The 27,577-nt window shown below is 46.5% G+C and overlaps 1 protein-coding gene across 4 annotated transcripts in view; it reads left to right on the top strand.

Moving 5' to 3' along the window:
• NIPBL (NIPBL cohesin loading factor) overlaps positions 1 to 27,577 on the top strand; it is a 1,214,062-nt gene that overhangs the window by 1,058,914 nt on the left and 127,571 nt on the right. For all 4 annotated transcript variants that reach the window (XM_029578690.1, XM_029578673.1, XM_029578682.1 and 1 more), the window contains 3 exons: positions 13,162 to 13,252; positions 14,705 to 14,878; positions 19,981 to 20,171. In XM_029578690.1, the coding sequence (XP_029434550.1) occupies positions 13,162 to 13,252; positions 14,705 to 14,878; positions 19,981 to 20,171 (456 nt within the window). The remainder of the gene's footprint in view (positions 1 to 13,161; positions 13,253 to 14,704; positions 14,879 to 19,980; positions 20,172 to 27,577) is intronic.

Genomic DNA, 27,577 nt, shown 5'->3' with positions numbered 1-27,577 from the left:
TGCCTACGCCATCCCAATCTTCAAGCCTTGTCCCTGACGACATGGATGTTGAAAAGTTAATCCTTCAGCCACTTAACCTTTCTGAACCAGTTTCCCGTGTCTTGCTTGCTTCACGGATGCCTTCCACAAGAAAAGCTTACTCTTACAAATGGAAAAGGTTCACGTCATGGTGCTCTTCTCAATCCCTTGACTCCTTTTCCTGTCGAATCCCGAAGTTTCTGGACTATCTCTGGCATCTATCAGAGTCAGGTAGCCGCCTTCCCTAAAGGTGTCGGGGATGTCCCTATATCAGTAAAACCCCTTGTAACACGTTTTTTGAAGGGCTTGCTCCACATCAAGCCTCTGCTACGTCCTCCGGCCCCTTCTTGGGACCTTAATCTGGTTCTGGGTCGGCTCATGAAGCCACCATTCGAGCCTCTTTACTCTTGTGAACTTCGATATCTCACATGGAAAGTGATTTTCCTTTTGGCTATCACTTCAGCTCGCAGAGTTAGTGAATTGCAGGCCCTAGTTACCTATCCGCCTTACACTAAACTTCTGCAGGACTCGGCAGTACTCCGCACTCACCCTAAATTCTTACCTAAGGTAGTTTCGGATTTTCATCTCAATCAATCCATCATACTACCTACCTTTTTTCCCAGGCCCCATGCCAATCCAGGAGAACAGGCTCTGCATACCCTTGACTGTAAACGGGCTATAGCATTCTACCTAGACCATACAGCTGCCCACAGGGAAAGCACTTAATTGTTCATCTCTTTCCACCCTAACAAATTGGGGAAGCCTCTGGGTAAGCAGACTCTCTCCTCCTGGTTGGCGGACTGCATATCCTTCAGCTATCAGCAAGCGGGCATTCCATTTCAAGACCATGTTAAAGCACACTCTGTGAGGGCCATGGCGACTTCAGTAGCACACCTACGATCGGTGCCGCTTCCTGACATTTGCAGGGCTGCCACCTGGAGTTCTCTCCACACCTTTGCAGCCCACTATTGCTTGGACAAAGCCAGAAGACAAGATTCCATCTTCGGCCTGTATGTCCTTTGTAACCTCTTTACAACATGACGTACCAACACCCTTCCGCCTGCTCAGTGAGGTTCAGGATGCCCTCTACCAAATTCCACCCCAGTTGTTGTGCCTGTTGCACGCCTTTGGGTACATTTGGTGCATGTTCTAACATCCTCAGCTCGGTACTCACCCATATGTGAGGACTACCATCCTGCTTGTCCTGTGAGAAAGCAAATGTTACTTACCTGTAACAGGTGTTCTCACAGGACAGCAGGATGTTAGTCCTCACGAAACCCGCCCGCCGCCCCGCAGTGTTGGGTTTGTAACGTTTTATTATTTTATTTTTCGGTACTGCCTGTAGCTTTTAAATAAGACTGAAGGGGGACCCCTGCTGGGTGCAGGGTTAGTGCCTTGCTGGGCATGCCTAGTAGGAGCCAGTTAAAGTTCTGGAAACTTTGACAGACGTTTTCCGTGATCGGGCTCCATCCTGATGATGTCACCCATATGTGAGGACTAACATCCTGCTGTCCTGTGAGAACACCTGTTACAGGTAAGCAACATTTGCTTTCTCAAACGTATAAACTGGGATATAGATAATCCATCTTTAAGTTTTTTGGGATGGTAACTGGAATACCGTAATAAATGATTGCAATCTGTCTCTTTTCTATATAGAGTAGAGGCAACAGTATCTCCTCCTTTTGACTCTGGGAGCCGTGACGCCTCCCGGGCTCCTTTCAGCATCCTGCCCCCTTACCATTCCCGAAATAATTGCACGTTACACATTAATCTTGGTATGAATTGGCCGCAGCTTTTATTGACATAACAGTTAATATGAACTCAATATTATAACAGTTCCCCACCCGGCCAATCTTAAGGTCTCACCGCTACTGGGACCACGCCCCCTTTTTGCTGCCCGCCACGATTCTAGTAAGGCGACATCACTTCCAGACCCCACCACGTTTACAAGCAAGGGGGGCCCTGACTCCGGGCGTGGGCCCCACCCCTTTTACAACCCAGCTTTTGTCACCCCCGCAGCTGACCTATGTCTAATAATTCTCTATTGGCCCAGGTACCCACCACCAGGTAGTGTTTACACTTGCCTGGTGCCCCCCCAAACCAAACCTTAGCTGCAGCCTCTCTTACACACATGTAGTTCCTTTCAACTGCCTCCTGTATTTCGTTATTGAATAGGTCGTAACCTATATCAGATAGGTGTACCCTGTCCTGCCGGTAAAAACCTGCGCACTGTTCATCGGCCAATCGTGCCGTATCTGACAGCCTCCCATGCGCACCAACCATCCTCCAACCTGTTTAACTTCTTCCGGGCTCTCCCCCCATAATTTTTGTTTTGCAAATTTAATGCATGATATTATGTCGGACCAGAAATAAGCACTCCCGGGAACACTGATTGTATTTCCCATAAGTCCCTCTTAACCTGCCGTAACAGCTGTCTGCATGACATTGCCCCTAAATCGTTACCACCCAAGTGTATTATTATGATGTCCGGTCTGGCCAACGAATCCCTCTTGACCCGTAGTATGGGCAGTAACTGCTCCCAGCGCATCCCACGCTTTCCCATCCAAGTGATGCGCAGCCCCCAACATGCCAAGCCCAGATGCAGGCCGTATTTGCACTGGTGTGTCCTCTGTTCCGCCCAATGCACGAATGAGTGCCCCACGATCCACACCTGTTCCGACCTAGGACACGATTCTGCAATGAAATAATCAAATTAGTCGACCTGTTGTAATGTGCCGGCTCGATCCTGCCTGAAGGAATTTACCGCAGCAGAGCGCCATCTCCCTATCTTGTATGGCCTTCGTTGTGAACCCTGCCTGTGCCGCGCTAGTGGCAGCTCTAGGAATATAATATTTGCAGTTATTCCTTCATTCACCCATGTGGCCGGCCATTGCGTGGCGGCCCATGCACCCTGACAGTACACTCCAAATCCCCATCCCCCAGAAGCATCTGAATGAATGTCCAAGTCACGGCTTGAGACCGGGGGCTCCTGCCAGACCGATAGGCCTTTGTAACTGCTCAGGAACAAGGCCCATATCACCATGTTCTCTCGTATAGGTTGTGATATCCTGATGAAATGGTGCAAATGTCGCACTCCTGCTGTCGCCGTGGCTAGTCTGCGCAGGAAGGCTCTGCCCATAGGGATTACTCGGCAGGCGAAGTTAAATACTCCCAGCATAGCCTGCACCTCCCAGAGTGTCATCTTCTGCGCCTTGGATGCCTTGTCCAGTAGGTCAAGCAATTTTTGGAGTTTGTCCGTTGGCAGTCTGGATATCATCCTCTTAGAATCCAATTCAGTGCCAAGGAAGCACATGGTAGTAGTTGACCTCTCCATCTTTTCTTGTGCAAGCGGAACCCCAAAATCCTCCGCCACCTCCTGAAAGGTCCGTAACAAGCGAGCCGCTGTCTCTGTTCCGGCCGGGCCGACGAACAAGAAGTTGTCTAAGTATTGTATTATATTGTCTGACTGGGCCCTTTTTGCCGTCACCCAGTGTAAAAATGAACTGAAGGCCTCAAAATAGACACAGAGCAACCCATGGGCATGCACTTGTCGAAGTAAAACATCGCATGAAACTTGTATCCTAGCAAAGGAAAACTAGATGGGTGGACTTGGCAGCAGCCGAAATGCCGATTCGATGTCAGTTTTTGCCATAACTGAAGATTCTCCGCACCTCCGAAGAAGAGCGATCGCACTGTCAAATGATGCATATTGTACAGAACATTCTTCCTGTGGCAAGTGGTCGTTGACCGAAAGCCCCAGTAGGAACGATAGGTTTTGAATTAGTCTGTATTTGCCTGGCTCCTTCTTTGGTACTACCGCCAGGGGAGATAATGCCATATTTTTGAATGGGAGTGCCGCAAAAGGGCCTGCCATTCTGCCCAACGACAGCTCAATGTTTAACTTGGCTTGTACTATTTCAGGATGTCTCGTTGTCGACGCTGCATTATTGGCTTTAAACTCCCTGATCTTTTCTTGGTAAGGAATTCGGAATCCTTCATTAAAACCACTGGTAATACTCCCAGCATCCTCTTTGGGTATTTTCCAAGCCATACTCCGGTAACAACTGCTATTAAAAAATCATCATTTCCGGGAGGTTTGTAAAGGGTTCCTCATTGCCGCCATGTTTTGAATTGCGATGCTGAAGTCAGGTCGTGGAAGAAAAATCAGAAGATAGCTATTTTTTAGCTGATTGCACATTTGTCATTGCATGAAGATTAAAGAGAAGATTCCTCCTGAGACAGAACTTTTTAGTTCGAAACATGATCATGTCGGGGTTGGACTAATGCTAGCTACACAGAGATGAGTATTCACTTACTTAAAATGAGCATTGTTACCGAAGTTCGTCAGCATATTGAGAGATATCATTTAAATGACTTTTAGAAAAATTTAAAATTGATGAAAGATAAAAAATTGATGAAAATAAAGTAAAGTGACCTAGTACTAATTTGGGTTTGATTGATATACAAACTCCTGAAGTGTGGGTCCTACATAAATAATATAAAATAATCAAAGATTATGAAAATATAGATGTTCATGTAATAAATGTGGCTATATGGGATACAAAAAATTGTTTGAAGAATACACCTGTAGACATATTGAGTTGTGCTTGTTTAGCAAAATATTTATCAGCCATTATTACTCCTGGGGGAATTCTGCGCACAAAAACCTAAAATTCTGCGCACAAAAACCTAAATTTCTGTGCACAAAAACTTTAAATTCTGCAACATTCTGCAAACTTTATCTTGGTCAAAATAAAACAATTTACATGACAGTCTTTAAGTAATTACATTTTAAATTAACACAATGCTCTCTCTCTCTAGTACACATACACACACCCTCATACAGGCTCTCTCAGGTACACACATCCCCTCATATAGGGTCCCCCTCTCTTGCATGCACACCCACACAAGCTCCCTTTCTCTCTCGCACATACATCCTCACACAGGCTACCAATGTCTCTCTTATGCACCTCTTCACACTGGCTCTGTCTCACACATACGCAATCCCTTCACACAGCCTTGCACCCTCACATACACACAATCCCTTTTTCATACACATGAGCTCCCAGTCTCTCTCACGCACACACACTCAGGCACACACATACACAGCCTCTCACCCACCCAGGCTCTTACCCCCCCACCTCTACCCCCCCACCCACACAAGCAGTCATCCACCCACCCCTACACACACACAGCCTCTCTCACACACATAACCCACACATACACAGATCTACCTACAGACTCTGGATCTCACCCTCCCATCTAGGTAGTCCTCCACACACACACAGGCAGTCACATATACACCCCCACCCACTGACATCCACCCACATTGGCTTTCAACCCTCTATATATACACACACACATAAGCAGCCATCCACACATACACACACAGAAGCAGTCATCCACACACACATAGGGCCTGGGCCTCTTCTTCAGCCGCCAGCAAGATGAGGTTCATTGGCGACCATCATGTCCTCCTTATCTCTTTGGCTGCCAACAGCATGAGGTCCACTAGCAGCCACTGCATCCTTCTCTCTTTGGCTGATAAATCTCAAATAGAGCTACTTATCTAGCTAAGAAGCACTATTAAAGACTTATCCTGCTATCTGACTCAGGTGGATAAGTAACACTTTTAAGACTTATCCAGCTGAAAAGCCACTACTTAGCTTGATCAGTCAGAATGTATCTGGATAAGTACAGAATGTATTTACGCTTTTTTTTTTTTTTTTTTTAACATACGTACACTGGTTGCTGGATATAGTAACGTATTTTATAACATGCATTCTCACAGGACAAGTAGGCTGGTAGTCCTCACATATGGGTGACATCACAGGATGGAGCCCAGTCACGGAATACTTCTGTCAAAGTTTCCAGAACTTTGACTGGCCCCTACTGGGCATGCCCAGCATGGCACTAACCCTGCAGCCAGCAGGGGTCCCCCTTCAGTCTTCTTTTTTCGGCGCAGCAGTAGCCACGTGGTTAAGGAGCTCTGCAGAGATTCTTGACAGGAATTTCCCTCACGGAATTACTAAAATCTAATTACCCCAAAGGGGTTCCTCCTTCAACTTTTTCAAGCCACGGTACTCCGGTAAATTTTTTTACCCATTTTCCGTCAATTACCGTTGAGTTTGGCCCTCGCGGCCTACTGGCCGTCGACCGTACCGTGGCTCAATTTTTTCATGGCCATGGCGTCGGGGTTCTGCCAGTGCCCAGTCCGTAATCGCACCATGTCCATCACAGATCCTCACAAAGTCTGTGTAATGTGTCTCGAATGTGAGCACGATGTCCTAACCTGCACCAAATGTGCCCTTATGACACCAAAAGGTCGCAAGGCTAGAATGGAGAAGATAGAGCTTCTCTTCTGTGCTCAAACCCCGACGCCGTCGATTGCATCGACGTCGTCAGAACCGGCACCGTCAACTTGGCTAAGAAATGGGGTGCCTCTCCATTACCACATCTACCAGAAGACAGGTCGAGGAGGAGCCAGCGTTCTTTTTCTAGACCACCCAGAGGTAGAAACTCTCAGCGCTTCAATCCTTACAGGGCTCGCAACCAAGCACCTTGTTCTCAGGCCAGGAACCAGCCCTTTCGGGCTAAGCACAGCAAGAGGAGAACCGGCTCGGGTTCTGGTCCCGGCCGCAATCCACAATGACAATCAACCGACCCATCCGGGGGTAGCGGCCATAGGGGGCAGGCTAACCCTCTTCTACCACAGGTGGGTCGAGATCACTTCGGACCAGTGGGTCCTCGCCATCATCCGAGAAGGGTATTACCTGGATTTTCTTCGGCTTCCGCCGGCCAAGTTTGTGGAATCTCTTTGTTCACCTCTCAAGAAGACTGCATTAGAAGTCACCTTGCAGAGGCTTCTGTCCCTAAAAGCCATAATCCCAGTGCCTGCAGGGGAGATAAATTCTGGGCATTATTCCATTTATTTCATAGTACCCAAGAAGGAGGGCACTTTCAGGCCCGTCCTGGACCTCAAGTCAGTCAACCGACACCTACGGGTCCCCGGCTTTCGCATGGAAACGCTGCGGTCTGTCAAGAATGTGGTACAGCCAGGGGAGTTTCTCACCTCCCTAGATCTGTCGGAAGCCTATTTGCATATCCCAATCCATCGGGATCACCAGCACTACTTACGCTTCAAAGTCCTGAATCAGCACTTCCAGTTCCGAGCTTTACCCTTCGGGTTAGCCACCACGCCGTGGATCTTTACCAAGGTAATAGTAGTAGCGGCGGCGGCACTCAGGAAGGAAGGAATCCTAGTCCATCCCTACCTGGACGATTGGCTGATCAGGGCAAAGTCACCGGAGGAGAGCCACCAGGCAACCAACAGAGTTATAGCTCTTCTGGAAAGCCTAGGATGGGTAGTAAACTTGAACAAGAGTTCCCTACAGCCTTCTCAATCGCTGGAATTCCTAGGGGTCCGATTCGACACCCAGGAAGACAAGGTCAGCTTGACCTCCAAGAGAAGATCAAAGCTCCGGAACCGTCTGCAGGCCCTGCTGAGCGCCACCCGGCCCACAGCTTGGGATTACCTACAGGTCCTCGGCCTTATGACATCCACTCTGGAGGTGATACCATGGGCGTGGGCTCATATGAGACCATTACAACGCGCCCTCCTATCTCTGTGGAGCCCACGATCACAGAACTACACCACACACCTACCTCTACCAGCCAAAGTGCAGAATCAGATACGGTGGTGGTTACAGCCCGGCCACATGAGCCGGGGGTCAAGAATGTCCTCCCCAACCTGGACTCTGCTCACTACAGATGCCAGCCTGAACGGATGGGGAGCACACTACGAAGAACTCACCGCCCAAAGGCGGTGGAACAGAGAAAAGTCAAGGTGGAACATCAACCGACTAGAGGCACGGGCAGTCAGGCTAGCGTGCCTGCGATTTGCCCACAGACTTCGCAACAGAGCGGTTAGAGTGATGTCAGACAACGCCACCACGGTGGCATACATCAACCGACAGGGCGGAACCAGAAGCCAGCAGGTATCCCTAGAAATAGCCCCCCCTGATGACTTGGGCGAAAGCAAATCTCCAGGACATCTCCGCCGTTCACATCGCCGGGAAGGACAACACCACGGCAGACTTCCTCAGCAGAGAAAGCCTACATCCAGGGGAATGGCAGCTGTCGCCCATAGCTTTCCAGATGATTATGGATCGGTGGGGGACACCGGGCATGGACCTCTTAGCAGACAGGTCCAACGCTCAAGTACCCAGATATTTCAGCCGCAGGCGGGATCCGCTATCCCAGGGGATCGATGCCCTGGTACAGCCATGGCCTCAGGGGATCCTGCTATATGCCTTTCCTCCATGGCCCCTGCTGGGCGCCATTGTACACAAGATTCGGCGGCACAGAGGCCTAGTTCTTCTAGTGGCCCCGGATTGGCCAAGAAGACCCTGGTACGCCGACATAAGAAGACTACTGGCGGAGAATCCTCTACCCCTGCCTCCACACAGGGACCTGCTGAGGCAAGGTCCCATCCTACACGAGGATCCAGCTCAATTCTCTCTTACGGTCTGGCCATTGAGAGGGCTAGACTGAAGAAAAGGGGATACTCGGAGCCGGTAATAGATACACTTCTCCGAGCACGCAAGTTCTCCACATCACTCACATATATAAGGGTCTGGAGAGTTTTTGAAGCCTGGTGCGACACTCACAGCACCAATCCACATGCCGCTAAAATCCCTATCATTTTGGATTTCCTGCAAGATGGACTTCGGATGGGTCTGTCCCTCAGCTCCATCAAGGTTCAGGTGGCAGCGCTGTCTTGTTACGGTCCCAGGAGTGATGGCAACACCATTGCCAAACACCCAGACATCTCCCGTTTCCTGAAAGGAGTCAAACACATTCGTCCGCCACTGAAGTGGCCGGTGCCCCTGTGGAACCTCAGCCTAGTGTTGGAATTTCTAGCGGGATACGCCTTCAGACCCCTTCGAGGCCTGTCTCTCCGTGTGTTAACCTTGAAGATGGTGTTCTTGCTGGCTGTGTGTTCAGCACGCTGCATCTCAGAGCTGCAAGCACTGTCCTGCCGTGATCCGTTTCTCAGAATCACTCCAGAGGCTATCCATCTTCGCACGGTTCCTTCCTTTTTACCCAAAGTAGTCTCACACTTTCACCTCAACCAAACCATATCCTTGCCAACCACGGAAGGTTTGAAGAAGTCGGAAGAAGGTCGAAGACTGCGCCATCTCGACATTGGCAGGTTGCTGTCCAGATACCTGGAAATATCTGAAGCAGTACGAAAGACGGACCACCTGTTCGTCCTATACAGCGGGAAGAAGCAAGGGGAAGCGGCCTCACGGGCAACCATCGCCCGCTGGATCAAAGAAGTTATCAAGGCAGCCTACGTAGAAGCAGGGAAACCACCGCCTCTACGGGTCAAGGCTCACTCTACCAGAGCGCAAGCAGCCTCTTGGGCAGAAACTAGGATGCTGTCGCCAGCAGAGATATGTAAAGCGGCGACGTGGTCCTCCCTCCATACCTTCTCCAGATTCTACAGTCTGGACGTCCAGGCCAGGGAGGACACAGCATTCGCGAGGGCAATCCTAAACTGTCCTCAGGCAGCCTCCCGCCTAGTCCGGGAGTAGCTTTTGTACATCCCACTTGTTTTGAGTCCATCTGCTACACACTAGGAAATGTAGAGATTACTTGCCTGATAATCTCGTTTTCCTTTGTGTATGCAGATGGACTCAGCATCCCGCCCGGCTGCCGGCATACATGGGGATTCACCGACTCACGGTAAGCCATGTTTTCTTATCATAGGCCATCCACCCTGCCGGGTGTCGGCGCCTTCTGGTTGAGAACACTGGCGGTCTCCAGCTACTATCAATTGGTCAGGGTAATCCTGTTGATTAATCGATCGGTCAGTCACACATATATCCATAAAGCTTTGCAAGGAAGATTACTGATTTGCGGCACTTCCTGTGGGGGTATATGTACCCGTGCTGACGTCAGATCCGTCTCCAACTGCTAGCACGAGCACACTATACCCACTTGTTGTGAGTCCATCTGCATACACTAAGGAAAACGAGATTATCAGGCAAGTAATCTCTACAATATATCTGTTATTTTTAATGTGTTTCAAATTAAGCTATTATGCATCACAAAATAGCACAATCATTAAAAAAAAAACATAGCAATAAGAGAAATAATAAAATAGTTCTGTTCAAAAGTTTGCATACCCTTGAATATTTGGGCTGATAATATATATTGAAATTGACACACACAGGATGAGATGGCAATGAAGGGTAGGTATCCACACATGTACCTTGTTTGATTGTAATTTGTGTCTGGATATAAATAGTCAATGAGTTTCTTAGCTCTTGAGAAACCCTTGTACAATTCATCCAGGGCTGCACTGACTTTGCTGGTTACTGAAGCATGGGGAAAGTAAAAGAACTGTCAAAAGATCTACAAGTATAAGTAGTTCAACTTTATAAATCAGGAAAAGGATATATAAAGATATCCATAGATTTGAAAATGTCAATCTGAACTGTTCAAACTCTGATCAAGAAGTGAAAAATTATGGGTTCTATTAATACCAAGTTAGACCAAGAAAGATTTCAACTGCCAGGAAAATTTGTTGGAATGCGCAAAAAAAAAAAAACCCATAAGCAACTAATACTGAAATACAGGCTTATCTGAAATAAAGTAGTGTGGGTGTTTCAGTATGCACAATAAGGAGATACTTGCACAAAAATGGGCTACATGATAGAATTGGCAGAAACAAGCCATTGCTGCACCAGCAGTACAAAACAGCCTGCTTACAATACACCAAACAGCACCTAGAGAAACCTCAAAACTTCTGGAACAAAATAATTTGGAGTGGTTATACCAAAATTGAACTTTATGGTCACAGCATAAATGCGATGAAGAGAAGCACACCATCCTTACCGTGGATCTTTGCTGTTTTGGGAGGGGTGTGAGCTATAGCAGCATAGGGACTTTATCAAAATTGATGGCAGGATGAACACAGCATCTTAATTAGAATATATTGGAGGGGAATTTGCATTCATCAACCAGGAAGCTGCGATTGGCGCGCACATGGATTTTCAAGCATGATAATCCAAAACTAATGCCAAGTCGACCCTTCAGTGGCTGCACTAGAAGAAAGTGAAGGTTCTGGAGTTCATTCTAGACAACCAAAAAATTTACAGGATCTGGAGGCTTTTTGCCAAGAGGAATGAGCTGCTTTACCACATGAGAAAATAAAGGGCCTCATTCACAACTATCACAAAAGACTGCAAACCGTCATTGATGCAAAAGGGGGCAATACATAATATTAAGAATTAAGAGGTAGATTTTCAAAGGCTTGTGGGTGCAAAACCGGGAGATACATGTGTGATTCAGATGCATGTGAGCCATGCGGATTTTAAAAGGTCTGTGGCCATGTCCATATCTCCCGGTAAGCGAATGAAAAATGTTTTCCAAAAAAGGGGCGGGGGGGATGGTCTGGGTGGTGGATGGGCATTCCTGATTTTCCCAATGACACCAGCGTGTAACTCTGACGCGCTCAAGCACGCTGGGGTCCCTATCTGCATATCTTTACTTCAGTTGTGGATGGTGTGTAAGTAGAAAAATAAATAAAACTAACCTAGTCAGTAGGGTATTAAGGGTCAGGGCAGGCAGAGGAAAAGAAAGGCAAGCTAGCTAGAGGAGTATGGAAGTGGTATACTTTAACTGGGTAAACTGGGAACGGCCTGGGAAAATGGATATTGGTGTTGCCGTGTGCATCTACTAAAATCCCATATTGTTTTAAAATTGTTGTAGCCTGACCATTCTCTTATTTTCCAAATATCCAGGGACTTCAGAATGTAGCTCTTTCTCTGTGGCTCAGTGCTACTGCAAGGTTTTTATGCCAGCACTAAAATATTTTAGAGATGCAAGAACAAAAGATATGAATATGATTCTGAACTTGGCTTTCTGATACAGGGACTCAGTTTAAAATTTACCAGTTTTGAAGTAACAGAAGAAAAGCTTCTTCCAAATAGAAATAGATGTGATTTGTAGTTTGGTTAGTTTGAAAATGTTTTTTAAATAACATTTTTTTGAAGTTTCAAAGTAGTTTAAACCACGACTTGAAGTACTGTGGGAAATTGTAAAAGCTTTAATGTCCCCTCTCTCATCGAAGATGCAGAGTTTCTAATCAATTGCAGAATTCTTTGGATCAAGGCCAGTTTTTTGGGAATAGGGTTTTGGACATGAACAATTGTTTGAAGATGGTAAAGATGTCCTTAAAAAAGAACACAGAAGATGATCTACTGATTTGTGAAAATGCTTAATTACATCAAAAACTGAAAATTAGAATATGGTTAGGAGTAAGACATTGCAACTTAACTTTCCAAAATCATCTACTGTTAGACCTATCGACATGTTTCATAGATACTTCTTGGAAGTTTTAAAGATTTCGGAACAGTCCTTCCATCCTGTATTGTTTATCTCCTTTTTTGAAGATGGGGATAAAGCTTCAGATACCGCACTGTCTTTTGACTTTTTGAATTTAACACAGGCCCTTGAGAAAGATGAGATTGAGACTATAAAATTAGCTATTTTGATTATCTTTGTTTTGGAACCAGAGAAAGACAGACTTCTCAGTTTGCTTTTTAGAAACTGGGAAACCCAGTTTCTGGACTAAGATTTGAGTTTTTCCCAATGTGGCCTAGGGTTTTGCAGCTTGGTGGGTTGTTTTGGTTGAATTTCCCTTATAAATGCATGATTTAAATATCAGTCTAAATCATTTTATGAAACATTCCTTTTAAAGACCTTTTTGAGTTGTAGGCCAATTGCTGGTATATTCCTTCTATACCTGATGTAGTTACATCTACCCCTTAAGTCCATATATTATATTGTGCTGGTATGACTTAGATGATCGTTTAGCTAATTGGTAATGGATATATTCTCATTTATATTGTGGACTGAATTTGTAAGTGAAGTGGATTAATTTGGTACTATTTCATATTTTCTTATTTTTTTTTCTTTTTCTTGTTTTATTATAACTTCATATAGTTTCAAACAACATGTTTTCTTGTATGGTATACGCACTCTAAATAGATATAGATATAAGTAAAAATAGTCTAACCCATTTCAGGGGCTGCTTTTTCTCTAAAAAATTTCTATTTTATGTTTCCGTAGGTTAACATAAAAGATAAAGTACTTGAACTGCTGATGTATTTTACAAAACATTCAGATGAAGAGGTACAAACGAAAGCCATTATTGGGCTGGGTAAGAATAATTAAAATTGTTCCATTTCAATCAGTTGCGGTGCATTCAAAGGAAAAATATATGTATACTACTTCTATTTTATGTACTCATTTAGGGCCTGATTTTTAATCCCCTGCACACAGAGAAAACAGGGGTTAAGCGAACGGCCGGGCCTTGCACGTGATGCGCACATTTTAGAAGAGGCCTGGCTGCGCGCGTAACCCCCATTATGGGCACAAGAGCCAGGTCTCTTCCAAGGGGCAGTCCCAGGGGTGGGGTAGGGGCAGAGCTGGCGCAAGTTCGAAAACAAGAAAAAAACAAAAAGGTAGGGCCTTCGAAGGGGTCGGGGGGAGAGGGTAAGTAGGGGGGTAGGAAAGTTCCCTCCCAATCTGCTCCTTAATTGGAGTGAACTGGAAGAGAACTGGGGGAGGCCAGAACTCGTTGCCGCACATAAATTGCTATTTTCTATACCCCCCCTTGCACACGCCGCCCCAGATTTTATAACATGCGCGCGCCGGCACGCACATGTTATAAAATCACGTGTACACATGGACACGCGTGCGTATCTTTTAAAAATCTACCCATTAGGTATCAGCAAACAGTTCCTTACAATTTAAAATTTGTTACTGTGTCACTTACTAGTAAGTACAAATTTGAACATGTGCATAATGATTGGAATAGAGTTTGTGTGATTCAGAAATGTAGCTAACATTTTTGGTTGAAAGACTTGGAGAGAATTTTCAGAACTCATTTACTCGTGTAAATGGCCTATTTGAAAACTGCCCATCTTATATGAGGGTAAAATTACATGCGTTCCACAGCAGACATACTTTTACCTGCATTCCTGTGGGAACATTCCCAGGATGAAGAAATAGGGAAGGTAACGTAATGCATAGTTTTGCATTTTCAAAACTATGCATATGTTTTTTGCCGGGAAAGATATCCATAGAAAAAGCAGTTGCAAATGTCTGCAGCTGCTGTTTCCTTGGAAAATTTTCAAAGGGAAAGTATGCAGGTATTTTCCCTTTGAGAAATGGTGCAAAATCCATGCATTAAGTATATTGTGGATTTTGCACTTTCCTGCACAATTTTAAAAATTGCCCCCTTAACCATGTTTTGGTATATTCACTGTAGCAAATGTTATAGCATCCTGAGAAAAGCTGGTGTATTATCAATGATGAATTGCTTTTCTAGTAGTTGCTGTAAACATTGGGGGTCCTAGAACACAAATTTGAGACAACTTGTAACTTTCAAAGAATCTTTGAATATACTACATTGTGATTTTTTTTTTTTAAAATAAAAATCCAGTAATTAATAGAATAATATTCCAGATAACATTATCATGATGTTGGCCAGACCTTCATTGTATTTTTATTGTGTATGTATCAGTACTTTAGTGAGAAATAAGCATAAGGTAAGTAATTATGAAATCAGTTGTTAATTGTTTTATTTTGGGTTTGACTTTCTCATTAGGATTTGCCTTTATCCAGCACCCAATTCTGATGTTTGAAGTAGATGTGAAGAATCTGTACAATATCATACTTTCTGACAAAAACAGCTCAGTGAATTTAAAAATACAGGTGTTAAAAAACCTCCAAACCTACCTACAAGAGGAGGATACACGCATGCAGCAGGCAGACAGAGATTGTGAGTAATGAATTGTTCTGTCTTAATTATAGATATTTTATTCAGAACAGTTAATTGGCTTCAAATTGAATAGTTAAGTCAATTTGGTGATGTGTCATAAAGAAGTATTTTGGATTTGGAAAATGGTGATACCAGTCCCCTGTGACTTGCTGTCAGTTTTCAATAGACTGCATTGCTTGAAATGTACATGGTCAGCTGTAGCCCATGTACATTGTAACCAGTTTTAAAAGGGAACCAACCATTGGATTTATAGCGGAATGATGAGCTGCGGCCAGAAAAGGGGCGGGGTGCAATAGTGTGCACCCAGCTGCATCGCGACAGTGTGTTTTCGCCCGCCACAGTTGTACCACGGTGCATATTATTGCCCCCTGCAAAAGGTGTAGTTATTTCTGGCACTACTGCTGGTGGTAATGTGTTAAACATTATCGCCCACAGTGCAACCGGACCCAACATTTTTTAAACCCTGCCCAAACCGCTCCCCTTTCCCTCATTTAAATTTTATTGTGGTGATGCGGTCGTTATTGTGTGTTAGGGCGTTATCGTACGCAATAAGGCCCTAACACACATAATAACAGCCCATCGCCTTTTGAAAAATGACCCTGTATGTGAGTTGTTCCCCTTTTAAAATTAGCAGCCACAGTGTATGCATACTAAAAGCACTGGTGTTCTTTATACCTGCTGTTTGTGTGGGTGACAGAGCTAGGGTAAATGAGCACGCATACATTTGAAAACTGAATGTATGCAATTAGATTTCCATCTCTGACATAAAAACACCTATTGAAATACCTCTTTTTATTATGGTTTAAAATACACGCACTATGGAAGCCTGTGCATAATTTTCATCGGACAGATGAAAGCAATTTTCAGTCAAGCCATTTTACTTGGGTATATTGTCTCCATGTATCTTTCAGAGCCCAATTTAAGCTTTTGTGTATGGCCTTCAAGATACTAAATAGTCTAAGCCATCTGCCCAAGCCTTCCTCCACAGCCTGAAGACCTGGCTGTCCGAGCGGGTTTACAAAAACTGAGCTTACTGACTTGAAATGCCATGTTTTCTACTGGGTTTCCACTGCTGATTTTTAATATTTATTTATTTATTTTTATATACCAACATTCGATCTGAAATATCACATCGGTTTATATTCAGGTACTGTAGGTATTTCCCTATCGCCAGAGGGCTTACAATCTAAGGGGGTCATTTTTCAAAATGCGGTAAGGCGTTTTCGCATGCGTTAAGGGCTTATCGCATGCGAAAAGCCCCGTTTTCGCATGCGATAGGCCTTTAACGCATGCGATAAGCCCTTAACGCATGCGAAAACGTGTTTACCGCATGTGATCGCACCATATCGTATGGTGCGATGCAAATTCCAAAAATAGGAGGAGTTAGGGGCAGAGAGTGGGCTGGGTTAGCCTGTCTGCGAAGAGCTATCGCACAGCCGTAACGCCGATTTTAACTACACCTCTTTCAAATGCGTTAGGCTGTGCGATAGCTGCCGTGACCATGCGGTAAGGTTTCATCGCCATTTGTGATGTCTCCCGTAAGTCCGATTTCAGCTGAATTGACAGCTTCAGAGCCTTGGGGGGGGGGGGGGGGGGAGAGAGAGAGAGACTGGCCATAATATCATGGCCCATAGGCAGGTATTTGTATCCCTATGGTAGGCCCACCTAGTAACTCGAGGTGGGGATTAGGTAAGAGTGTAGGGGGTTAGGGGCCACTTTGACATTCTACGTGACTCCTACGAACAGAACAGTGGTCTCTTGTGAAGATTTGCTGGCCTTCGGAGTGAGGAAACTCACTCCAAGATGAGATTTGGGCAAGGTTCTCTCAACCTAGCTTGATGGACAGAGACCACTGTTCTGTTTGTAGGTGTCACGTATGTCAAAGTGGTCCCTAACCCCCTACACTCTTACCTAATCCCCACCTCGAGTTACTAGGTGGGCCTACCATAGGGATACAAATACCTGCCTATGGGCCATGATATTATGGCCAGTCTCTCTCTCTCTCTCTCTCTCTCTCTCTCTCTCTCTCTCTCTCTCTCGTGTCTGGGATCATTAAAAATGGTTCCCCAGTGGTTGAATGCAGGAAATACAACAGGTCTGGCACTTATCGCAGAATCTGAAATGGTATCGCAATATGCACTAACTTAGCTCTTCGCACAGGTAATTAGCGCAAATTGCGATAAATGCTATATTAGCATAAAACACTCCCCTTTTGCTATCGCATGCAGTACTTACCGCATTTTGATAAATCCACCCCTAAGTTTGTACCTGAGGCAATGGAGGGTAAAGTGACTTGCCCAAGGTCACAAGGAGCAAAGGCGGGATATGAACCCTGGTCTCCTGGTTCAAAGCCCACTGCTCTAACCACTAGGCTATTCCTCCTCCCTTATCAATGTAAATGCTACAAAATGTGATTTTGATTAAGCTACAATATGAGCTAATGGGTTTGTGTTGTCTTTTTTTAATTAACCTGGCCTGAACTGATTTTAAATTTTCTTAACATGATTTGAATTTAGTCTGTTCAAATTTGGGTTTCTAGTATATATTTCTTCATTATATAGAGGGTGTATGGGCTATTGATTTTTGTCCAGTTTTGTGTTTAAATATTTTCTACATTGTTTATATTTTAATTGTGCAGGAGTTTCCCTTTGTTTTAGAGGGCTATAGTTTTTAAAGTGTATTGATGGGCCTCGCCTAGAACGTTCTCTGAATAGACAAATTGCCAAATAAATAAAAATAGTCTAAATAGAATAAAAATGTATCAGATGTATATCATATCTTAAGAGAGAATAGGATGCTGTAGAATACTGCATCTTCTATGGCCTCCTTTAGTTCTGCACAGCAAGGATTTGTTTTATAGATTTAAAATGATAGATAAAACATCAGTTAGTATTGAAAAAACAAAACTTTCTGTAGTTTATTTGTGATGCATGAAAACATTTGACAGACTGATATTTAACATTTGAATTGATACCATGTTGTTGTTGGAAGATTTAATCATGGATAGAATATCTCAGAAAAATTACAATGAGGGATGTTTTTCAAAGTCTTTGTACCGTATTTTCCGGCGTATAAGACGACTGGACGTATAAGACGACCCCCAACTTTTCCAGTTAAAATATAGAGTTTGGGATATACTCGCCGTATAAGACTACCCTTCTGTGTCACTACATAACCATACTGTATGTGGTACCCGTATACAACAACCAGCCAATCACGGCAAGCGATGTACCTTACCGGCGATTGGCTGGTTGTTGTATACAAATCCTGCTTGGATTGGTCAGCTCTCCCTGCTTGCCCAGCCCTCCCTGTCTCCAAGACTGTTAGAGCGGTAACGCATCCCTCTGGCCCACCCTTGTATCCTATTACCGGTACCTCCTTCTCTGCCTCTCAGATCTCGCTTCTGAGGACTGCAGTGAAGCGGCGCAGATGTGCATGTGCGAGATCTGAGAGGCAGAGAAGGAGGTACCGGTAATAGAGATGTGAATCGGAACCAGAATCTGTTCTGATTCCGGTTCCGATTCACATCGTGTTTTTTTTTTTTCGTCCGGCCAGATTGGGTTTTTTTTATCGGCTGCGCCCGAGCCAATAAACAAAAAACCCACCCCGACCCTTTAAAACTAATCCCTCAGCTTCCCCCACCCTCCTGACCCCCCCGAGACCTGCCAAATTAATTAAATACAACCCCCACCCTCCTGACCCCTCCAAGACCTGCCAAAATTCCCTGCTGGTCCAGTGGGGGTCCAGGAGCGGTCCGGGAGCGATCTCCTGGACTTGGGCCATCGGCTGCCAACAATCAAAATGGCGCCGACGGCCCTTTGCCCTTACTATGTCACTGGGGTCGACCAATGGCAGCGGTAGCCCCTGTGACATAGTAAGGGCAAAGGGCCGTTGGCTGCCAGTAATCAAAATGGCGCCGACGGCCCTTTGCCCTTACTATGTCACAGGGGCTACCGCTGCCATTGGTCGACCCCAGTGACATAGTAAGGGCAAAGGACCATCGGCGCCATTTTGATTGCTGGCAGCCGATGGCCCAAGTCCAGGAGATCGCTCCCGGACCCCCGCTGGACCACCAGGGACTTTTGGCAGGTCTGGGGGGGGTCAGGGGGTGGGGGGTTTTGTTAGATTTTTATTTTTTTTTTATATTCGCTCCATAAGACGCAGACATTTCCCCCCACACACACACTTTTGGGGGAAAAAAGTGCGTCTTATGGAGCGAAAAATACGGTAATTATTCGCCCTATAAGACGACCCCCGGCGTATAAGACAACCCCCGACTTTTGAGAAGATTTTCAGGGGTTAAAAACTCATCTTATACGCCGGAAAATACGGTAGTATATGTAAGCTCTTCCTAGTTAGATTTCTAGTGTTGGGAATAGCTAAGAATAACATGGTGCTATTTTACTGGTTGTCATATGATAAACTTATGCTGACCATCCCCTGTGAGAGTTAAATTTTATAAGATAAGACTCATAACCATAATAAAAAATGCATGTTTTATTTCCAGAAAGCGTAAAAAGAAAAACAAAAACATTAAAATCTCTTGTGAGCAAATAGGAGACCCAGATATAAGATCCACAAATAGATGAGAAACCCCAAAGTGAGAGCCACCGGTAGACGGAAGTTAGTGTTGCAGCTTTAAATAATCTGACTATAGCTGAGTGTTTCTGAAAATAAGCTTCTTGTACATTTTAAAAGAATGATATGATTAATGTATAAACTCAATGTCTCCATGCCTAGCATCTATGCTTAGTTATTCCAGCCTTAGGTTACTAAGCCTAGTCTGGTCTTCAGTCTGTTTGGCATTGCGAAATTTTGTATGTCAAGATGATAAAGATTTTAAATAAATAATATATTAATTTTTACAGGTAGCTAGAAAGGTAAATTGGCCTGTGGCTTTTATCTGTTATGAATTAAAAATGTTTCTCTTATTTTTTTATACTTAAAAGGCAAACTACGTACTTAGACTTGAGAGAAATGGAAAGTTGTGTTTGATGAAGCTACATTCTATAAATGTCTGAAATATATACATACAATATTGCATCCTAAGCAACAAAATAACTTTGGACCATAGCATTGTTACTTTTATTTCCTTTTTACAGGGAAAAAATTAGAAAAGCAGGAAGATCTAAAAGAAATGGGCGATATTTCCTCAGGGATGAGCAGCTCCATTATGCAGCTTTATCTTAAGCAGGTCCTTGAAGCTTTCTTCCACACCCAATCCAGTGTACGCCACTTTGCTCTAAATGTCATTGCATTGACATTAAACCAGGGTCTTATCCATCCAGTTCAGGTATATGAGCTACATTAAAGCATACAATATCTTTTAAATATCTCTCCACTCTTGGCTTAACTTCTGAATTCCCTAAATTGTGTGTGGTTTTTTTTTAAAATAGAATTAACTATTTTAATACAGAACTTTATATTTGTGCCATCTAAAACTCTGCTCAAATCACTTGTGTGAACAAACATGTTCAAAATTAATCCCATCTGAAGCATATACCATTCAGCCTATTTAAATGTGTACTTTCCTGTCGTGTAGCCAGATGGACTCAGAACGAATGGGTATAGTATCCGCGTGCTAGCAGTTGGAGATGGATCTGACGTCAGCACGGGTGTATATATACCCCCACAGGAAGCGCAGCAACTTAGTAATTTCCGTCTCCAAAGCAGTTTGGAGAGCCTGCACGCTCGCTGAGCGTGTTTTCCAAATCTACTTTCTACTTTCTCCTTTCTTTCAACTACAACCATTGAGCCCCGCACTCCTGCGGTGATACCCTACGGTCCCTCCCCCAGTAGAGTTTCCCGGTGTGATTTCCGTGATCCCCCGAAGGTTTAAGTCCTCGGTCCGGTGGCCGAATCGCGGCAGGGACATAGCCCCCGGGCGAGGTTCGGGTGAGGCATACGAGGCGCCTCTGTCCCGGCGTGGATGAGGCAGCGGGTGCATATCCTCAAACGGGGTGGTGAAGGTACTTGCCCTCTTCCCCCGCAGCCGGAGACCGCCCGGGTTCCAGCCGGGAAGCGCCGAGGATCAGGTAAGGCGTACATCTCTTATTTCTGGTCTCCGAGGAACAGAGGATCGGCGGCGTGGCACACCGTGGAGGGTGCCATTTTGTGGGCCTTGTTCAGGTATTGAGCGCCCGTAATAGGCGCAGCTCTATTCCTCCTTGTGCGTATATTGCCTTATTACTGAGAGCATATTGCATACCACTGAGCGTGTATTGCTAACCGCCTATTGCTGAGAGCATATTGAATGCCATTGAGCGTGTATTGCTAACCGCCTATTGCTGAGAGCCTCTTGAAAGCCATTTAGCGTGTATTGCTAACCGTATATTGCTGAGAGCCTATTGCCATTGAGCATGTATTGCTAACCGCTTATTGCTGAGAGCCTATTGAATGCCATTGAGCGTGTATTGCTAACCGCTTATAGCTGAGAGCATATTGCATACAATTGAGCGTGTATTCATGACTGCCTATTGCTGAGAGCGTATTGCATATCATTTAGCGTTCTTAAGCGCCTGTTGTATTAAGCACATATTGCTGCCGCATATTATTGAGCGCCTGTTGTATTAAGCGCATATTGCTGCCGCATATTATTAAGCGCCTGTTGTCTTAAGCGCATATTGCTGCCGCATATTATTGAGCGCCTGTTGTATTACGCGCATATTGCTGCCGCATATTATTGAGCGCCTGTTGTATTAAGCGCATATTGCTGCCGCATATTATTGAGCGCCTGTTGTATTACGCGCATATTGCTGCCGCATATTATTATTGTGCGCCTGTTCTCTTAAGCGTGTATTGTGGCCGCTTTTCATTCAGCACATCCTTTTCAATGGAACAGAACGCCTCAGCATCTTCAGCGGGGGCGCCGCCTGCCTCCAGCATTAAAACCCTCGGCCTCTGCTCTGCATGCCAGCTTCGAGCCACGCACAGTGAAGAGCCAGACTCTCTATGTGCCCAATGTGAGGAGGCCGTGGGACCCTCGGGCCAGGACCAGTCTCAGCCGCGATTTGCTGACAGTTCCCCAGGGGCTACCCCAGATTTAGCGGGCAGTCTCGACCAATCGGGAATCCCGGGGGATCTTGTACCCCGGCGATTAGAGGCTGCTTCAATTTCCTGGGTGGATCTCTTTAAGGGGATTCATGCCTTTGTACAGATGCAAACGGCTTCCCGTCCAGGCCCTGCTGTTCCTGTTGTTCCTGCGGTGGCTGCGACTGCGGCGGCCGCTGCGGTGTCGGCTCCTGCAGATCCTGTCCCTGGACCCTCACGCCCTTATAGTGAGTGGGTCCTCCTGCCGCTGGACAGTCCAGATCAGTCAGACCAGGAGGTTTCACCGGACGAGTCCGAACTCCCGGACGAAGGGGAACTTCCCCCAGGGATTCGAGTCATATAGAACCATGAGGCGGTTCTTCCCTAAGGAAGATCTCTCCGACCTGGTGTCTCAGTGTCTGGCGGAGTTGGATATTACAGGTCCCAGCACTACGGTACCCTCTGCGCAGAACCCCCTGCTGGAAGGTCTTCGTCCTACAGCCCGCCATTTTCCATTCTTGCAAGCAGCACAACAACTGATAGATTTAGAATGGGCAGCACCAACGGCTTCCTTCAAAGGGGGCCGGGCCCTGACGGGCATGTACCCATTGGCACCGGCTATCCAGGACCTGCTGGCGTGCCCTCAGGTGGACGCCTTGATTAGCGCTGTGGTCAAGCGCACTACCATTCCAGTTGAGGGGGGGACGGCCCTCAAGGAGCCTCATGACCGGGACTAGACGCCATTCTGAAACAGACCTTTGAGGTGGCGGCTCTATCTTTGCGGATCGCGACCTGCTGCACAGTGGTGACGTGTGCCTGTTTGTCACAGGTCAGGAACAACGCTCCAGCAGCGGACATGGAGTCCGCTCTCTCGTTCCTCACGGATGCTGCATCAGATCTAGTCCGGACAACAGCCAAGGGGATCTCATTCTCCGTAGCCGCCAGGAGGCAGCTCTGGATCCGGAAATGGTCAGCTGATGCGCCTTCAAAGACACGCCTCACCAGATTGCCCTTTAAGGGCTCTTTCCTATTTGGCAGCGACCTTGATAAACTGGTCAGTACATGGGGCGCCTCTCCAGTGCCTAGATTGCTGGAAGATCGGTTCAGAAGGAGCCAGCGCACCTTTCCAAGGCCCTCCAGGGGCAGGAGTTCACAGCGCTTCATTCCTTACAGGAGTCGCTACCAGGCGCAGCGTCCTCAGGCCAGGAATCAGTCCTTTCGGACCAAGCAGCACAAGAGGGGAGCAGGCCCGGGCTCAGGTCCCAGCCGCGCCTCACAATGAGAATCCGCCGATTCATCTGGGGGACGGAGCCATAGGGGGCAGGTTAACCCTCTTCTACCCCAGATGGGTCGAGATCACGTCGGACCAGTGGGTCCTCGCCATTATCCGAGAGGGATATTATCTGGACTTTCATCATCTCCCTCCGGACAAGTTTGTGGAATCCTCATGTCCCATACACAAGAAGGCAGCATTGGAAGCTACCCTGGCGAGGCTCCTGTCCTTGAAAGCCATCATCCCAGTACCTGCCTGGGAAGTGAATTCTGGACACTATTCCATTTATTTCATGGTACCCAAGAAAGGGGGCACCTTTCAGCCTGTGCTGGACCTCAAGTCAGTCAATCGATACTTACGGGTCCCAAGGTTTCGCATGGAAACACTGCACTCCGTCAAGACCGCAGTACAGCCGGGAGAATTCCTCACGGCATTAGACTTGTCGGAAGCCTACCTGCAAATCCCGATCCATCCGGATCATCAGCGCTACCTACGCTTCAAGGTTCTGGGGCGCCACTTCCAATTCCGGGCTCTGCCCTTCGGATTGGCCACGTCACCGCGGACCTTCACCAAGGTGGTTGTCGTGGTAGCAGCGGCTCTCAGACGGGAAGGAATTCTGGACCATCCCTACCTAGACGATTGGCTGATCAGGGCGAAATCACGAGAGGAGAGCCATCGGACAACCGACAGAGTGATCGCCCTTCTGGAAAGCTTGGGCTGGGTAATCAACCTCAGCAAGAGTTGCCTTCAGCCTTCCCAGTCACTGGAATACCTGGGAGTACAGTTCGACACCCAGGCAGACACAGTCAGTCTCACTACCAAGAGAAGGTTGAAACTTCAGACGCGTATCCAGTACTTGATGGGAGCCAGTCGGCCCATAGCTTGGGATTATCTGCAGGTTCTTGGTCTCATGGCATCCACCCTGGAAGTGGTACCTTGGGCAAGGGCCCATATGAGACCTCTACAACACTCCCTGCTCTCTCGCTGGAGCCCTCGTCTACGGAACTATTCCACGCACCTACCTCTGCCTGCCAGAGTCCGGACACAGTTACGGTGGTGGCTGCAGTCCTACCACATGAGCAAGGGGTCGAGGATGTCCTCCCCCACGTGGACCACAGATGCCAGCCTGAGCGGCTGGGGAGCACACTGCGAAAGACTCACCGCACAAGGGCGGTGGCACGAAGAGTCAGCGTGGAACATCAACCGTCTAGAGGCTCGGGCAGTCCTATTGGCATGCCTTCGATTTTCTCACAAACTGAAGAACAGAGCAGTCAGAGTGATGTCCGACAACGCCACCACGGTGGCGTACATCAACCGTCAGGGCAGAACCAGAAGCCGACGAGTATCTCTGGAGATCGCCCCACTGATGGTTTGGGCAGAGGCGAATCTTCAGGACATCTCCGCCGTCCACATTGCCAGGAAGGACAACACCATGGCAGACTTCCTCAGCAGAGAACGTCTAAATCCGGGAGAGTGGCAGCTGTCACCCACAGCCTTCCAGATGATTGTAGATCACTGGGGGATTCTGGACATGGATTTACTGGCAGACAAGTCCAATGCTCAAGTACTCAGATACTTCAGCCGCAAGCGCGATCCGTTCTCCCACAGAATCGATGCCCTGGTGCAGCCATGGCCTCCAGGGACTCTGCTATACGCCTTTCCTCCGTGGCCTCTGCTGGGCGCCATCATCCACAAGATTCAGAAACACCGGGGCCTAGTTCTTCTAGTGGCACCAGACTGGCCAAGAAGACCCTGGTACGCGGACATGAGAAGACTACTGGCAGGGGAGCCCCTTCCCCTGCCTCCTCTCCGGGACCTTCTACGTCAAGGTCCCATCCTCCACGAGGATCCAGCTCAATTCTCTCTTACGGTCTGGCCATTGAGAGGGCTAGACTGAAGAAAAGAGGTTACTAGGAGCCCGTGATAGATACACTCCTCCGAGCTCGCAAGTTTTCCACATCCCTCACCTATGTAAGGATCTGGAGAGTATTTGAAGCATGGTGCGATACTCATGGCACCAATCCACATGCGACCACAATTCCTATTGTTCTGGATTTCTTGCAGGATGGGCTTCAGAAGGGTCTCTCCCTCAGCTCCATCAAAGTGCAGGTGGCTGCACTGTCTTGCTATGGTCCCAGGAGGGATGGCAAGACCATTGCCACACACCCAGATGTTTCTCGCTTCCTGAAAGGAATCAAGCACATTCGTCCGCCACTGAAGTGGCCAGTGCCTTTGTGGAACCTCAACCTTGTTTTGGATTTCCTCGCGGGATCCACCTTCAGACCCCTTTGGGGTCTGTCTCTTCGTTTTCTAACCTTGAAGATGGTGTTCCTATTGGCGGTGTGTTCAGCACGCCGCGTCTCAGAGCTACAAGCACTGTCCTGCCGGGATCCCTTTTTGAGAATCACTCCAGAGGCTATCCATCTTCGCACGGTTCCCTCCTTTTTACCTAAAGTGGTCTCACAATTTCACCTTAATCAAACTATATCCTTGCCTACCACGGCGGGTTTGAAGAAATCTGAAGAAGGGCGTTTGCTACGCCATCTCGACATAGGCAGACTGCTGCCCAGATATCTGGACATGACAGAGGACGTACGAAAGACAGACCATCTGTTCGTCCTGCACAGCGGGAAACGACAAGGGGAAGCGGCCTCTCGGCCCACCATCGCCCGCTGGATTAAAGAAGTTATCAGAGCAGCTTACGTGGAGGCCGGGAAGTCTCCGCCTCTACAAGTCAAGGCTCATTCTACCAGAGCACAAGCAACATCTTGGGCAGAATCCAGGATGCTGTCGCCTGCAGAAATCTGTAAAGCGGCGACGTGGTCCTCCCTCCATACCTTATCCAGGTTCTACCGTCTGGATGTCCAGGCCAGGGAGGACTCAGCATTTGCGAGGGCGGTACTACATGGTCCTCAGGCAGCCTCCCGCCCAGGCTGGGAGTAAAGCTTTTGTACATCCCATTCGTTCTGAGTCCATCTGGCTACACGCCAGGAAATGTTGAGATTACTTACCTGATAATCTCCTTTTCCTTAGTGTAGACAGATGGACTCAGCATCCCGCCCAGCTGCCTGTGTACATGGGTTTCACCGATTCCAGGTAAGCCATGTCATATGTTCCATAAGAGCGTACACTCTACCAGGTGTCAACACCTTCCGGTTGGGAATGCTGGTGGTCTCCAGCTACTATCAATTGGTCAGGGGAATCCTGTTTCACTTTTCACTGAGCGTCAGTACACACATCCATAACAGCTTTTGCAAGGAAGATTACTAAGTTGCTGTGCTTCCTGTGGGAGTATATATACACCCGTGCTGACGTCAGATCCGTCTCCAACTGCTAGCACGCGGATACTATACCCATTCGTTCTGAGTCCATCTGTCCACACTAAGGAAAAGGAGATTATCAGGTAAGTAATCTCAACATTTTGTAACATAAGAAAATGAGTTATTAGTTTACACTTATTGTAAATTCTTTCCGAATGTCCATGATTTAAATATGCAACTATTCTGTAATCCCTTAGTATGGGGGTTATTTTATAACTGCCTGCAATTGTGTAAAGTCTGCAGCTATTTGTTGCCAGCAGTCTTTACACTAATTTGCAAAGGGAAATTATGCACATACTTTCCCTTTAAAAATTGTCCCAGAAAAACTACTCTCTCACATTTTACACTTGTGCGGATATTTTTTTTGAGAAAAAATAGCCACATAATTTTTGAAAATTCAAAAATGTATGTAATTCTCAGCCTTGCCTTTTAACACTGTGGGTAAAGGTATGTACATAGAGGCCCTACACCCACATTGTTACCCCATAAAGGACAAACAGTTGTCTAAAAGCCTATTTCTGTAGATAAAGTACAATTCCTTATCCTGCTACATCATTCCAGACTTGTGGGTTTATTTCCCCCTAGCAGTAGATGGAGGCAGAGAGCACAGCTTTTTTGACATCATCACTAATAGTTAACAGTAATGTAGCCCAGGCAAAAAGCCAGTATTCTCTGTCTCTAGCAGATAGTAGGATATGTGGATCTGGTACAACAGGGTAAGAGCTTCCAGGTCTTAGCTTCGATGAGCCTGGTAGAGTAGTTTTTGGAAAGTTCTGTTAAAGGCAATTATTATTGAAACTACAGGCCAGACTGCTGGTTCACACCAGTTCAGTGAGCCCTATTTAGAGAAACCCAGCACCAGATGGAATTTGGTAAACACTTGGGGGTAGGACTTCTTTTAGCTCAAGAGGATCTTTTGGAATCTCTCTCTTCTCCTCTCCCTCTGCCTGTCTCCATTTTCTTTTATTGCTTTGATTTAAGCTATAAAAAAAAAAAAAGGAGAAAGTTGTCTCATTCAGAAGCTAGCGGCTTCAGCAAGTTCTGGAAGAGGCTAAGTATGCAAAGGAAAACATAACC

Source organism: Rhinatrema bivittatum, chromosome 1 (genome assembly GCF_901001135.1).
Source record: "Rhinatrema bivittatum chromosome 1, aRhiBiv1.1, whole genome shotgun sequence".
Lineage (NCBI taxonomy): Eukaryota > Metazoa > Chordata > Amphibia > Gymnophiona > Rhinatrematidae > Rhinatrema > Rhinatrema bivittatum.
This window is presented reverse-complemented; position numbering and strand designations above follow the sequence as displayed.